This window comes from Aphis gossypii, chromosome 1 (assembly GCF_020184175.1).
Source record: "Aphis gossypii isolate Hap1 chromosome 1, ASM2018417v2, whole genome shotgun sequence".
Lineage (NCBI taxonomy): Eukaryota > Metazoa > Arthropoda > Insecta > Hemiptera > Aphididae > Aphis > Aphis gossypii.
This window is the reverse complement of record NC_065530.1, coordinates 75702082-75719903: the sequence shown is the minus strand read 5'-3', so window position 1 is coordinate 75719903 and position 17822 is coordinate 75702082. Positions and strand designations below refer to the sequence as shown.

General features: G+C 27.8%; 1 protein-coding gene across 1 annotated transcript in view; it reads right to left on the bottom strand.

Annotated features, from left to right (window-relative positions):
* The window catches only part of LOC114123894 (two pore potassium channel protein sup-9-like), a 71826-nt gene that overhangs the window by 10453 nt on the left and 43551 nt on the right, over positions 1-17822 (bottom strand). The window contains exon 5 of the mRNA XM_050198915.1: positions 16206-16392. Coding sequence (XP_050054872.1) covers positions 16206-16392 — 187 coding nt within the window. The remainder of the gene's footprint in view (positions 1-16205; positions 16393-17822) is intronic.

Sequence of the window (17822 nt, the reverse complement as noted above, 5' to 3'; positions counted from 1 at the left end):
GCCTCCGAAAACGCCCAGAGGAAATTCTAGTAAAATAAATTCAATCTACCAAGATTTAAGAGGCGATTCGGGTGCACCAGATTATCTTTATTTAACAAAAATAATCTTTATGGACCCATTTTTTTTCTTTTGGCACTGATGAGCTGCGAAAAAACAATATTCGTCGAATCGTAGACGCTGTGCGCCAAATGTATTTTTATTTTTGACATCTCGTTTCGCAAAAACCCGTAGCGAAATTGGTCACATCTCTAGTCAGTCTCTTTATACCATAATAAACCGTGTTGTATTGACACTCGGTATATTTAGGATTTTTTATTTTTAATAGAAGTTAAAAATTCTAATTTTATATTTATTAAAAACGACGAACAATAATAATCAGCTCTGTGGATTAGAACACCCTAGTATCCTACCACGTAACCGAGAGCGACTGTATAATACGCACAATACGTTATAATATGTATATCATCTTCGCCGCCCGTGCAAAAGTTTATAATTATATATTATTACGTACCCTATCTCCGAGAAGCAGCGCATCACGGCACCGTGTTAGGTACATAATCAAAATATTCGTATATATATACGTATTCGCATATCATGTATGTATCCGAATCGTACAATGCGATATATTATATTATGTGCGTGTGCGGCGGCACCGCGAGTGTGTTTGTTCCGAGCACTCGCGCGTTTGTTTTTTTTTTGTCTGTAAGGAGATAACACGAAGTTCAAGGAACGGACGTGGGTGACGGTGAAGTGGAAACCGTATATAATAATATTATGTATAATGTATATTATCATAACATGAGTGTATTATATTATGGTTAAAACGTATATCATTATATGTACATTAGGTATATAATGTATAGTGTGATCCATCATTATCAAACGGCCGCATTCATTTCCCGAGTAAATGTTTATATTTTTATAATATAATAATACGGTTTGAAGTATTTATAATACTATACGAGTAAACATACACACAGTTTTTTGTTATTTATAAGCATTTAATGTTTAAACGAATGTAGAGTAAAAGATAATAAGTACTTAATCCACTGCAAAGTTGTAATCTAACTGCTTAAATGCTTTTCCAAATATTTTATTTTATTTTTATAAATGTATTATAATTCATTTTTGTCTACGTCTGATGTTAAAAACAAATTAATATTTTTATTTCGCTTCCGATTATAAAACTAAAATATAGGTTACTGTCAAAAAAAAAAAAAAATAAATAAATAAATAAGTAGTAAAAATAAGTGTTAGTAAAAGTAAGCACGTCATTATCAAAAAGTTCAATTTTATTGTTTCGTAGCGCAGCATAATATGTCATATTAGGCGTATGACTACTTTGGGTATTATTATTTTTATGTTTTAAGCCACTAATGTTTTACATAGGAAATGAAATTGGTTAAAAATTTAATTATCATTAATTGTTTGTTATTTAATTTATTGTAGTTATATTATTATAATATCCGAATAAGTTCAAATTATATAGTATTTAGTACAAAATTTACTTATTATTAGTACATAATAATATAATGTATAAATATGTATCAATTTTTATTTAATTCAAAATAATGTATTTTATTATACAATGTAGTTTACTTTATCTTGCCCTAGATTATTTTGTGAAAATGAATTTTATACACTTAAAACTTTATGAAAACATTTGTTTGCAACACCAGAAACATTAGAAACTGATTGTATAGCTAGAAAAATCCCGTAGTTGTATGAAGATATTGATCAATGAATAGGGTGTTGTGGAACTAATCGTATAATATATTCCTCGTATTTGACTTATACGAATAATAAATAGAACCAAAGGGTTATAACAATGCCAAAAATACATAAAACACGATAATGTCGAGTTCGCCATTAGCCATCCTGTATATAACAATAATCCGGTCACGTGGCGGAGGAATCGCGCGTCCCACCCGCGGCGATTTTTGCGAGTGCACTAGACTACGACGACGACGACGACAATAATATATTTTACAACGATAATATATTATAACACACATATACCACTTATATATATAATATATATATATATGGAAACTCATACATACACTGAATATATATTATAAATTAGGGTACGACATACTTACAGAGTGATTCTTTTATCGCAAATCAGGTAGCTAATATTTATTAGGAAATACAGTCAAGGTATACAGTTATAATTATTATGTTTTCTAAATATTTAAAAACTTCATCATTTACGCAAAAAATCTACTTATGTGCTACATTTAAGATTTTTAGGTTTAAGCGTCTTTAGATTCAGCAAAAAAAAAAAAAAAAACTGTCATTTGATGTTATTTACTGTGTGCCATCGTCTGTTTCCATTTGCAAGATTAATAAATTAATAAATTGATAATATTAAAACTTCGAATAAATTATTTATCAAATACGTTCTATGTGATTTATGATTTATAATATAACACCATCATTCAAAATGTAAACTCTTATTAGAAAAGCTTGGCAAAAAACAATGTTCCCATAGTTAATCAATTTTTATCATAATAAGATTGGATAATTACTTTAAAATTTATTTCTGTAGATCATTGAAATTATTTTTTAAACGTGTGTTCTGAAAAATTTGCTTCTAGCACATAGGATATTTTTCGTTTCAAAAGTGACTTATCGTTTTACACATCTTTCTATTGGTACTAATCACTTATCAGCATTTTGTTTTATGTTCATATACTTTCCATATATAATAAACCATAATATGATAACTTAACGTTTAACGCGAGAACCGCTCTGTATAATATTTTCGTGTATATGTGTGTGTGTGTGTGCGTGGGCGTGTGTTTGTATGTGTGTGTGTGTAAATGTATGCGTGTGCGTCAGTACTCGTATTCCGCTCGCTGCAGAGATGATTTGTGTTCGTGTACCGGACGAAGGGTTGCGTTTCATGAAAAACAGGGTTTGACGAGGAAATCTGGCGAGCTGCACTGCAACTGGGGCTTACGTCGTCGGAGCTTCTGTTTTTGTCCTCTGCCGATTAATACGACTCGGACCCGTCAAATTCACGTCTCGAAATGACGACGCTTTTGTCCGCGGCGCCGAGTACGCCCCGCCGAGTGATGTATATAATACGTATATTACATGTATATACCCAGTATATTATACGAAACTGTATACAGAAAATCTGTCGTGTTATACGGACCGGTCGAATGCTAAAGTAGAATTGCGACGAGTTTTATATTAAATCGTTTTATATATTTTAAATGAATATTTGACTCAGACTTGTAGAAAATAATTTTAAAAAGTATTTGCAATAAATATTCGAATGCTTATGAAAAATATTATTTTAAATATGTAATTGAATACTTCATTAAAAATAGTAATTCAAATACTTTTAAAATATTTTAGTTAATTTAGCAGAATATTCGTATAGTACAATAATATAACAGTAATATTTTATAATTCATAACATAAAAATATATATCAAAACAAAATTAAATACTAGGTATTTTTTTGCATAACATAATGATCATATTATGAACATTTTATGAAAAATATTTACAATTACTTCTTTTCGAGTAACTCTAAAAAAATATAGGTTAAAAAAAAATCTTATTGAATTTTAAATTCTTTTATATAAATATTAAAAATTGTATGAATTTTTAACTACAAAATAATTTGCTCATTTTCATAAACTTTTAGAAATTCGTTAAAATTTTAAGTTAAAACTATAACAAAACTGTATTGTTGATTTAAACTTCACTTTTTTTTTTAAATATTCATAAATAACACTTTATAAGAAAGTTTGCATGAAATTTTAAAGGTTTGACGGAGAGAAATTTTTTTTATTGAAAATTAAACAAACAAAAAAAAAATACTTGGTGAAAATGTCAAGTTTCTACAGTTATTCGTTTTTGAATTATTACTCAATAAAGAAATTAATTTTATCAAAAATTGAGTTAGTGTAGAAACTTACATTTTTCTTAATTTGTTTTTATTTTTCCTATTACTAAGAAAAGTACAATGAATTTTTATTTTTGTTACCTTTGACTACCAACTAGATCCAAATTTACTATCAGAAATGACTTTTCCTCCAAAGTTGAAAATCGAAGCATTTTAACTGCCATGAAAGTCGGCAATAGACAAAAAAAATATACTCATAATTTACATTCATTGCTCTGCTCAGAATTTAAAATATTCGTTTTTCGTGATCCAACAAATACTTGCTTGAGTCAATTTTAAAAATGAGAAATTTAAAATATTGGCACATATAAACATTGCCTTTCATTAATATAGATAACAATAAAACAATTTAAATTTATAATATAGAAGTATTTTGAGTAAAATATTCGCAATACTTTAAAAAATATTTAGAATACAGCTTTTAATACTTTTATGAAACAGTACTCTAAAAGTATTCAGAATACTGTCAAGTCTGATATTCATTATACGTATATAAATTAGGTGGGTAAAACGTAAGATATCTTTAACGCGCTAAAAATGATTTTATTTCAAATGGAGACGAAATTTACTGGCAATTTCTCGATACATAACAACAAAGACTGGCGCTGTCAGACGGATTCAGTAGTGTATAATTATATATAGCCATTCCAATCCTAAACGCGCGTCTTTTATAAATTACGAAATTTGTTTTATTAATTATTTTCTTTGAACGCCGACGTAAAGTAAAATAAATCTTAACAATAGTACAAATATTAATAACGTAATCTAAAGAAAAAAAAATATATCTGTTAAATAATTGCAGTATAAATGTACTAAAATTTCGAATTAAAAAGTAATTTAAATGTAGTGAACTCTGTCGTCGAGAACAAAAAATCACGGTCTTTGGTAATAATAAGCTCGCAGTTTATCGGTCATCGATTGATGACGTCCCATATTGCTTCTCATAGAAGAAAAACAAAAAATGTATAAGCCGAAAAAGCGTTTAGTGAATAATATTTAGTATTGATGACGACCACATGTCAAAATAATATATTAATATGAGTTATTTTAATAATTCAAATTTCTTATTTTCTAAACAAAATAAATAACTTTTTAGATTTGACTTTTAAATATTTACTTTTGTATTTACTACAGTATGATGACCTAGGTAATCAATTAATTTATTAAATATTACAGTAGTGGACATCTTTTAATATTACGGTTATTATGTTTTACATATTTATAGAAAATTATTTATAATGTAAAATTTTAGTGTATCAACCGTTTGAAAAAATGTATTAAAAAAGTACAAAATAAAGCATTTATTACAAAGAAGGATACACAATTAAAAAAAACAATACGTTCCTATTGACACGAGACGATTACATTTAAGACTATCAAACTATTGGTAATGCATGAAACATGTATTTTTTTAATTCGTTTATGTTTAGCCATCTTAACTGGACAATTGTTTGCCAAAATGGCTTATCGCCAAAAAAACAATTCACTTGCCAAAATTTTCTAGAACTAAAATTTATGAAATTTTTAGTTCTACCCGCTAGAAAATATCTTGCAAAACTTGCATAGACAATCGTACATCGAAAAATATTTACCTTCACTAAATACGCATATTTATAGATATTTACAAAGGTTTATAATATTATTTAATCACAAGTTTTTGTTATCATTGATTATACTTATGGCATTCAATGTTGTTATGTTAATGTTAAATTTAATTTCAACTGGCTACTCACTCATCGGTAGGTACTCAAAATATTTCCGATCTGTTGATAAATTTTAATTAAATGCATTTTAGTCATTGTAAATTAAAGTTAGAAGTAATATACAATTAAAAAACAATTTGTCCTATTTTATTTTATGATATTAAATATATTTTTTCGTATATTATACGCTTTGCTATCGGAATTAAATTAGTTTGCACTTTGCAAAGAGTGTTTGATTTTTATTTGTTATTTTACTTAATACTTATAAGTTATAACAGTACCTATAGTGTAAAGTGAGTGCTTTAAAACTTTAAAAAATTATGAGAATCCACTGAAAAAGAACTAATTAATAGAGCTTATGGTAAGTCGGTAATATGAACAAAATTTCTTTCGTAGTGATTCAAAAAAACAATATTTCTATAGACTCAATATTTTAAAGGTCTATTATATAGACTAAAATGCTATGTACACATTATACTGGACTCCAGTTCTCCGATCAAAATCACTTTTATAACTCAACAGTTGCTTTTTAAATGTAATCGCATTTACTCTAGTAGTTGTCTAGCGTATTCGTATTATTATATATGAATAATGTCCTTTCTTTTTTCTTCGTATGTAATTTGAAGATTCAAATTACTTCCCGAAAAATTTGAGTTAGTCAAATCAAAACGGTTCGGTATTTTTTATCTCATCTTGACTTTGAGTTATCGCGAGACTGTATTACTTATTAAAATGAACAACTTGACACTGAGTATTTTACGACATCATCTCTCACACGCCCGCTTTATTATTGCCATATCCACATCTCGTTATCATGCTTATCGAGCGGGACATTTGACAATGAGAGTAATATACCCATAGATCTGGCGAAGTTTTTGACAATATGCATTACCAGTGCTTCATCATTTCGATCGTCTATACTATTAAAGTAAATAATATGTACATATATTTTGTACCACAGAGCTAAAACTCTGATTGGGTGAAAAATACAGTTATTGTTCGATGCTGTTTTAAATAAATTAAGCATACGTTTACTGGAAAATGCATAATAATCTATTTAATTTTGAATCAATGCCAAAATTCGTATTTATTATATTAAAATTATATTTAGTTAAGTCATTATTAAAGAGTTAGTTGAATTAGTGCTTTAGATTACCTTATAAGTACAAAGTTAAGAAGTAATTTTATTATTTTGGCAAATTTTATTTTTAATGATTCAACTGTAAATCATTGTAAAAAAATAAATACAGTACACATAATATTTATCTTGTGTATTATAATAAATTTAAAACACAATCATGATGAATGAATATATACTCACCGTATTCGTAAATGGGTCCCTATTACTTCACAGTATAATATATGCCCATAATCCATAGACTAGTAACTAGTCCTTATTGTTGCACAATTGCTTTTGCGAATTAGACAATGTTATCGTAGTAGTAGGTACCTAACTACTATAATATAAAACACACATATATTTAATATATGAATAGTGTCTCACAAATAACCACACAATACGCACGTACCCATTACGTTGTCTTTGAACTATGTTTATACAATACTCGCTAATCTCAATGGATTTTAATCTATTCTGTTCAAATTTAATATATAAAATATGTATATATATATAATATATAACTAATCTCAAACTCAACACTTGCAAATCATTGCAGCGCCAACAATAATCTCTTTTTAAATAATATAAATTATTTAAAATACGTAAAATACTACTATCTGTCTTCCTCCGGCACCGTTAATACGGTGATATTTAGACTACAGATAAGACAATCCCATGCCTACGAATCAAACTAAAGATAAACCGTCTTAAACGATTCTACCAATTAAGATAGTTAAGGTAGTTAATACTCAAACAATTAATAACGATTCCACATTATCAAATCTCGAGCGGCAACAACAAGAGCATTTGAAATGTAGTCTTCCTAATTCAACGATAATTCCAGACAACAAACAGGTGAAAAGAATTTAAATTATTTTGCTCACCGTACCGTATCTAAAAATGAACACCACTTTACTGACAACAAAGCTAACAATCAAAATGAATCTGAAAATTTAACAGTTATCTCATCTCTTATTCTTAATTATTTGTCAACATTTATCAGAAAACTACCAGATATATACTAGATATATTTGTAACAAAAATGTCTAGTATACTAGTATATCACACTCGATAATTTTTAACTTCTTTTTAGTTTTTACTATGCTCTGATCTATTCCCCACTGAATCTAGTAACACACTTAATTGTGACTTAGTCGACGAAAAATTCATGAAACCGATACTGCTTCCCCACTTGTCCAAGAACACCTAGTTCTTATTAACAAATGCTACAAGGAATATGGTGTGAAAATAAACAAATCCAAATAAATACATTGGTGCATCAAGATAGGTGCTATCTCTTATACATAGAAAAAATTTCCTTCTCTAAATCTCAATGAATTAATCCTATAAACAGCGCAATGTGTCTACTACTTAGGTATTATCCTAGACCAACGTCTTACTTGGTAGTCTCATTTACGCAACAAACTTTTAACTTTGAACGAGCGCTTCCATGTCCTCTGTATTTTCTTAACCTACAATCACATTAAATTATCAAATAAGCTTTTAATCCATAAACTTTTTATTAAACCAATCTGAATCTATTGCGAGCAATTATAGGGCACTGCACAAATCTCGAACGTAAATCAAATACAACGATTTTAAACTGAAAAACTCCGAGCTATAATCAAAACATTTTTCTATGAATCAAACCACTCAATACATAATGAATTTATTACTTATGTTTATAGTACATCTAAAGTGTATTCCAAACGACTTAATATACAAAATCACAGAAATCCCCTTATTAAACGACTAGTCTCAACAAATATACTCGGTAACGCAAAAAAAGATGGTGGTGCCGTGACCTCCCAACACAATAGTATACATAACTTTACTATTCTTACTGTCGTCCACCCCCTTTAAGTAATAATTACTAAAACCATATAGATGTTTCTTCAAGGACTCTTCACTCAGTTACTCTTGTCATTTTATTTTATTTTTTTCCTCGCTCACCATAAAATTAATTTATTGTTTGACTTATTTGTAACAAATTGTGTAATATGAAAAATTAATATTAAAAAAAAATATATATGTATGTACACGCGTATAGGTATAGGTAATATCGTTATACCGACAATGATTTATTTACTGCATTTGACGTCGATGCGCAATATTATATTATATTATTATTATTATTATTATTATTATAATTACATGGAAGTAAGAGCGTTACACTGTTGTGTATACTGTATATTATATAATGTACGAAATTGCGATAAAGTCATAATATAATACTATATGTATTCCGTGTGTTCCACGACCGCTACCATTTTGTAATATTGTTGTTATTATTATTATTATCATTATCATCATTATATTATTATATTGTGTATTGCGGAGTTGTCATACTGCACAAGCGCGTGTCTTTCTCAATGGAGTTGCGAAATCGATTTTTCATTTCATTATGCTAAACGCGCTAATCGCATAAATGCACCTACTTAATATATAATATACATATTATAACAGTTACGTGTAAAACCTCAACCGAGTAGCAAACGTTTATCCGTATATCCTTGTATATGTATAGAACGCTGTAATATTACATGACGTGATCTGTTAATATGAATATGAATATACCCATTATTTTCTTTACTCTAATGTTTCTACTTTATTTATTAAATTTTCATATTTAAAATAATGGACGACATGCTCAACAAATCTAAATGTCAAAAATAAAAAAAATATTAATAAACACAATTTTTTGATTCTCTAATATTTACTGGTTCCATTTTTACAATAGATAACGAGATTGATGACTTATTTGTGTTCGTATAATATTCAGATAATGCTTTCACGCCACCAAAATTAAAACTAACGATGCAAACAACTATAGTCATAATATAAATAACAAGAATAATCACATAGATATAGTACGTTCTAAATTTAAACTTCTTATTGAAACAAAATACTCATATCAATTAGTGAAATAGAATAATTTTTAGCCCAAAGCGAATAAATCAAATATCGGAGAAGATTTCAACGCTTCTACAATAATATGAAACGAATTTCGTTTATTTTAAGAACGAAAAAAAAATTATATTCACTTATCAAACTATTCATTGCTAATCAGTGATTCGTCTATTTGTAGCACAATCAGTCTATGAATACTTTGAAAAAACTTCAGAAATATATATTATATTCTAGATTTCTTGACAATAACATATATATTCTAAAAGTTTGTATTGTCAGTCACTTTTTATGTAGCACATGAAATTTCAAGAATTTTAATATATAGTCTTTAAGTTTGTTTAAAATCACAATAATTATATTAAAATATGAATAAAGTCAATTTTAAATGAAAAATGGGAGTGAGCCTGCTTGGTGAATCACACTGTATGTGTAATATGTATACATACCTACGTCATACACGTATGTGTGTGTGTGTGTGTGTGTGTGTGTAATATTAATTTTAATAATATCATCCTCTTACGGGTGTCATGTGAAACGGGACGCACCCCTACACCCTGAGTTGAAAAACGCGAAAAATAGATATAATGTCGTAATAATAATAAAGTGGCGCGTCTCCGTTTGGTCTGATGGTGCTTGATTGTTATTTATCCAAGAAAATAAAATATTTCGAAGAAAATTCGTTTCGGCGGGGCCAACCATGAGGTGGTTTTTATGAAACGGATATCAATACACATTCGTTTCACACGCGATACGTCATGGTCACTCATTATTTCAAAAGCTATTCCTAACCCAAAAAAAGTATTGTTCTACTCTCTTCTCATCTCAGAAATTATAACAAAAAAAATAATAATAATAATAATAATATCGTATAAATAAATATATGTGCAAAAAGACGTGTAATCGATATAGGTATACGTATAATATTACATGCCAGTAGCTTCAAATTAGTTTTATTTTATAAAATATAAACATAAAAAACCATTTAATGGAACTCTCGAGAATAATAAAAAGCTAGTTTGTATGAAAAATTATTCAACGAGACAACAGACAGAAATTGAAATTAAATATTTTTTTTATATGATAGATAATATTATTATGAATTATGAATGGCGGTTACTGCTTGGTGTAGATACAAGAAAATACAAACAATTAAACTAGGTTATCAATTTTCTATAGTTAAGTAAAGTTTAATGATCACTTCCACCTATTTGGTTAGTTACATGTTGGAAAAATGAGGTAAGTGAAAGAGTAAAAGATAAAATTTAACATTATAAACTTATTCATTCTTAAAAAAAAAAAAAATTCACACCTACGTTATGTCAATAACTATTATTAATTTTTCATTTGGTAGATATCCAATTGTTCTTACAAATATATAATATCGTTTGCGTTTGTATATTATAATCTGTGATGTATCATATTATTATGATATTACACGAGTGTATAGTATAATAATATTGAGTCTACAATACAGATATTTAACCTTCAAACATATACTTAAAGTCTATAATGTTAGGTTAGGTAAGGCATGATAATATGCAGTTATAATATTTGAACAAATATGGAATAAAAAAATATCACAGTTATAAGATATATAATACTCGAGATTAAAATGAATAAGTCGTAAACTAGTTGTATTATGTGTATTCGTGTTATAAACGATCTGAAGAATGTTTTATTTGGCTATAAAGAATATAAATAAATATTATTTCAGGAGAAAAAAATGAATTTATTCACGAAATGCATTCAGTCGAGACTGTGTTATTGTATCTCTCAATGGGTCGTTGGAAATAATCATGCAAAATATTATAGATGTTGTAAAGGTTGTTTAAATTATTAAGTTATTCAGTATACTGTATACACTGCAGTACTGCAGTACTGTTATCATTTTGAGACCATTAACTAACATTAATTTGATTTAGATATATTTTTTTAGTTATAAATCACACAGTATGTTGTTGATAATATACATAAACCAAATTTATCAGTGTCGTAGTAGCAGTCGACGCAATAGACAGTAGTATATTTAGTGTTCTCTTATAAATATTATTTAAACGATTAAAATAGATATTTTATTAATTTATATTGTTATTTGCATTCTATTTTGTTTATAATAAAGAGAATTTTGAATAGTAATATTATATTAAAACGATAAATTTGAACTTATTTGATGTCTAAAATGGATATTTATGATTCAATTTTGTATATAACTTGTAGAAATGTATTTACAAGATTTATTAAATTTGAATATACTAATAAACAATCTACTAATCTAGTGATGCAATAGTGATATTATGTATGATAATATAAATAAAATATAGTAAAATACGACTAAAAATTATATGAATTATATTTTACTAACGTTATTTTTAAATTTTGGGTTTAGCGATTAATCTATTAATTTTACAATGATACGAGAAGACATTTTTTCAAGTAAGGTTAGTGTAGTTCAAGTAAACAGTAATAAGAAGATAAAGAAGATAATAATCAGCTCTTATTTTGATAATAGAGAAAAATATTCCACGGAAAAAAACGGCATCTCATGTTTGGAGGAAAATATCTACGGCCTAGGCGACAACCCGCTTTTTTTTCCAAAATAAATACCTATAGAAACGTGTGCCGGCGGGTTATTGTCGTAAATTATCATAATATTGTTCTAACAACATTACGGTCGCAATAGTGCAAATAATAATATAATAACCCGCTGCGGCGTAAGTGTAACGATATAATATTATAATATATTCTGACCGTGTGAAACGGCCTATTATAGAATGTTTAGTATGTATTCGATAATCGGCCGCACTATGCAGTGAAAATGGCGAAATTTGCCAGCAGATTTTTCTTGGCCGTGCGACCCCGTCAGTATAAATAAAATATCAAAAACTACGCACGTGGTAGTAAAACCGATCAAGTATCGCACGTACGTATTAAACGCGCCGCACAGAAACCCTTTTCATGGTGTCACGCTCGTCGTTCGCTAGCTAGCATCGTAGTATTTTGTTTTTTTTATCTTTTTTTACACGCATATACGTGTATAATATATACATATTTTTTTTTTTCGTAATTAAAACGAGAAATGTCCGAGTGACTGAGTATACGTATATAATATTATATATATGCGTTTGAAATGTAATTTGTATCAAACCTTTTGTCCGAATTATGTCAGCGGTGCTTCGACCTGCGGTCACCCCCGCGCACAAATCGAATTTCGACATCTGCACCCGTCAATAATAATAGTAATAACGATGGAAAACTGTTTTCGATTTACTGCACGGTTGTATATATATATAGATATTTTTTTTTTAAATCATCCGGCAGCTCGTACATAGATTTTTTACGTTTAACAATAATATAAACGCGCCGTAATGAATAATTTTTCACGGGGGATCGTCAATTTTTGCTGCGGCGCTCGGATCGGATTGGCGGGCGATATTGAAGGTATATATAACAATAATATAAAACCTGGTATCCACGGGCGCGTGTTAAATGACATTATATTTAACATTGTTTAACAGCTGCAGCTATTGTATTATAATAATGTAGAGTATCGACGTAAACTAGATTAGCATACGCTATACATATATATCCTATCGCAATTTATTTATTTTGAACCAGAATACGCCTACTGCAGTGTTTCTTAATTAGTTTAATGGTTGAAATATAATTAATTATACGTTCAATCGTTATACATTTATACCATTATCATATTATAGGCTTATATACGTATTATATTTTGTACGTACCTACCGATATATACTGAATATCATAATATTATGTATTATAAAAGAGTTGCGAATAGTATTATGACGACAATGATAACAGATATTAAAATTTATATGTCAGCCAAACATGAATCGTTATTAGTGTCAGTATTATTGTATTGAAATGGCTCTACATGACTAATATATTTGATTGCTATAGTTTTATTATAAATCGTTTGTTAATTTTGAATATTATAAACCTAACGATGCATTTAAATTGAAATCGAGTGCAGATAAAATTTTTAACATATTATTGTTAGATAAAGCTATTTGAATTATAATACTTATAGAATTTTATTTTATATTATTAGTTTTTATATGTATATATATTTTATCACTGTCACAGAATTGTATTTATTTGTTCAAGTTATCAACGGTAACAGTTCGAAACCTCACAATTTTGTTAATTATATTATTTTAATCCTCCGAGGCACAGCCAATGAAACAACACTGAAAAGTTTGTTGAAAGTTAAGATTATACGTCTTACACAGTATAATAATAATGCGCCACTTCAGGCTTTAGCGTAAGAAAAACTTTGATTTTCAATCAAAATAAAATTGCCTGTAGGCAGTATAAAACGTTATTTGCATAGAAATAATACATATTGTTACAGAGTTATGTATATGTATAAAGTTGCTTCTGAATATTTTCTTAAAAATTATACACATAAAATATATAATATATTTTTAACGATACTACACCGTAGAATTTGTTTTATATTTACATCGCGTCAGTACCTACTGCAGCGAAACATTTTAAAATAATGATAATAATAACACAACACAGTAAATGGATTGCGGAGTAACACGCAATCTATATTATCACTGGTTCGTCTCATAAAATTGTTTGTACATACAATTTGTGCATATATAATATTATATTGTTATAATAATATTATACGCAAACACACCCATCCACACCCATCAATCCATGTGAATGCATATCGCATATTATACATATATGTGTTGTGTACCGTAGGTATATGTACAGTATATTATATCGTATAGAGTATTATAAAATAAACGGGAGGCGAGTGGGCGTCGACCGTTTTCGTGTATACATTTTATAATTAAAACGATATTTTTTTGGGGAAAAAAATAATCAAAAGTGTTCTAAGCTTCATGCAAACAGATATTTTATTTATACAATTTATATGTGCATATGTGATAGGTACAAAACAAAAAACGAGTACGTCGTAATCATCGAACATATGGTATCAGAATATTTCAGTATTGCTATAGTATACTCTTATATGTACGAGAGCGTCACGACAAGTGATATTCTCGATGTTGACAACTATAGACAGTGTATGTACTATATATATAACAGGATTGAGAATGGGTGAAGGAGCAAAAACAGCCAGGCTGTTATTAAACTTTCTCCGTTGACCATTTGAGTGCATTGTATATAGTACATATGCTTATCGTATATTACATGTTATATTGGTTTAATGTATAAACATAATAGGGTCCTTGTTTTTAAATTGTTTTTAGCTAAATTAAATTAAAAACCAGAATTCATAAAAAAAACGTACAAATACAAAACATTAAATATAGAATTTTAGTAGATAATCCTTAAAAAGTTCTGTTAAATAATTTCTCGTGAATTCATAATCATCATTCCACTGAAAATCTAAAATATATTTGCGTAGGTATGTATAACCTGCGTATAACCTGTTCAAATCCGTTATAATTCTATATCTTTAGACGTTCATTATTTATTCATTATTAAATACACCGTAAGAAGGTATAACAATAATTAGGTTTACCATTATTTTAATAGTAATTATTAGAAATTATTCTTTATTTTTTAAAATGTTATTTAATACCTCTTTATTGTATTATTATTATTATTATTATTATTATAAGAGGTAAATTTTAACATTTTGAAATTATTATATTACGAGTATATAATCAATAACGTATCACAGCCCACTTTAAATATAACACCGAAGTGCCGCCTTGAACACTTTCCATCCAACGAAAGCCTCACTGCGTTGTGGTTTTTCCCCGGATATTTCCACCCCTCCTAGATATATGATAGCTATAGGTACCGCATGTCTGGTATACAGATTTTATTATTGCATTGTGTTTTTTTCCCAACAATATTTGTTTTACCTGCCATTCCCAAGGTATTCGAAACGAATACAAACATACGCATAAACAACAAAATCGGATAAAAACAAACGGAAATCTGTCCGTATGTAAATAATTTTATTATATTTAAACATATATGTATACTCTGCAATGGGACATGATGCGTCTACGCTGTATTATATTATATTTGTTTGGCACAAATTCGAAACGTTCTACACATTGGCGTTGTGATCATCCGTTCCATACCTCGGACCGTAGTAGATATATTCCAACCATTCAACGGTTTCGAGAGTTAGATCAAATAAATCTTGAATTCAGTAAGCAGGCTATTTTGGAATTTTTATTTCAAATGGGACCAACGATATTTTTTTTGAATCAGACACAGATTGTCATATGTTTATTTTTTTGTTTTTGTGAATACGATTTTGAAGGTTTCCTTGTATTACTAAAATTGATTTAAACAAAATTACTTGACAATCCCTGCGACTACATTCAACCGCAATATAAAAGTTATAAAATAATTTCACGCACATATAATATATTATACATTTTATATCTATGTATTTTGGTGGAAAATGAAGTGTATCATTTTTTTTGCCACCTGTTAATCGCCATTTTATAGTAAAGTTTTTTTTTTTTTTTGTTTATCTAATTATAACGATTAATAAATAAATAATTTTTTAATATTACTTGTAACGCCTCAGCCTCATCTCTTCTCTCGTCCTCGGTGTTCATAGTGACAAACCTGAGCACCAATAGGTCGAGCGACGCTGCCACTACTGCCAGGCCGAACAGAATGAATATCAACGTGAACGCAACGTACTCGAGCTTGTCGTTCAACGTGTTGTTCTTCTGCAAGGCCACCATGTCGCCGAACCTATGAAAAATGTCAGAAATCAAAATCATATCATACTTAGATATGCTTTACACATTGAATAAGTATACATAAAGTGAAGGATGGATCGGCTTTAGAATTCGTTTGAGAATTATGAGAAAAAATAATTATCAATAAATATGTAATAAATAATAAATTATTTATAAAAATAATTCACAATATAAATTTATAAAAATTATTTTTATTTTTCTACACGACAAATATAGCTTATATTAAAAATCATACTTTAGAGACTACCTACATTTTAAACTTATAAATAATACATTAGCCACGGGTACTTTCAAGTGCATGACTACATTTAACAAGCTCAAGTAAAACAGATTTTGTTGAAAAGGAAATGTTGAGATATTGTTTTAATATTTATATGCCAGGTTTTTATTTTTATTTTAGATACCTACTTATAAAAATGTTAATTAATTTGAAAAAATATTTTAATAATAATCAATAACTATAGCTGTAGGTTTTTATGAACTTTTGTAAATAACAATAAGATGCCTAGGTATATATTTTATACTACATATTGTTCATTGAACAAAATAAACTATAAAATGGGCATATTTTTTTATGTACTAAATTCTACTGTTTATTTTATTTATTTTGTGACAAACATTGAAGAACGCTCTCTTTTTTGACAGAATAAACCTTATCCTTTTTCCACCAGACTAGATAATAATATTAGATTCTTTTTTCTACCAAAAGAATACTATTCTTTTTCCACCACGGAAAATATGAATAAATACATATTTTCATCTAAAATAGTTTTTTAAATAATAAACATGATACAATGATGAAAAATATAGAACTATATAAATCAAGTGTAATATAGAGCAAATTAATTATAATGTTTATGTATTATTATTATAAATACAAAATGTGTAAATAGTAAGAAGCAGTTTTATTGTTGATGATTTATAAGACATACCATAACTTTTCTTATGAATAATATTGTTGTATTATTAATGTTTTGAGAATAGAATAAGGTTTTAAATTCTGAGTAGAGCAAGAAATATATTTGTAAAATACATATATGCTTTTAATTTTTTTTTCTTTAGCAGTGAAAACTTTTTAAACTAAAAGTAGTGTCTAAAAAGTTTTTAAAGTATCACCTCTGTAGTTTGGAAATTGAGTATAGATAGTAGTTTGAAAAGGTAATTTTTACAATTTAATCAATATATATATATATTTTTTTTTAGAATTCCGATACTTTTCGAATAATATTGAAATAGTTCAAGAAAGCTTGGTTTTGGATAAACTATGGTTGTAACTTGTAAGTATTGTTTAGTATTGTTTAAATTTATTAAAAATTATTTTCTTGATTCAGCTAATTTTTTGGATTATATAAATTATTAAATTATTTTTGAATTTAATATTAAAACACTTTACTAACGAGCAATGTGAGGTTGAATTGAGAG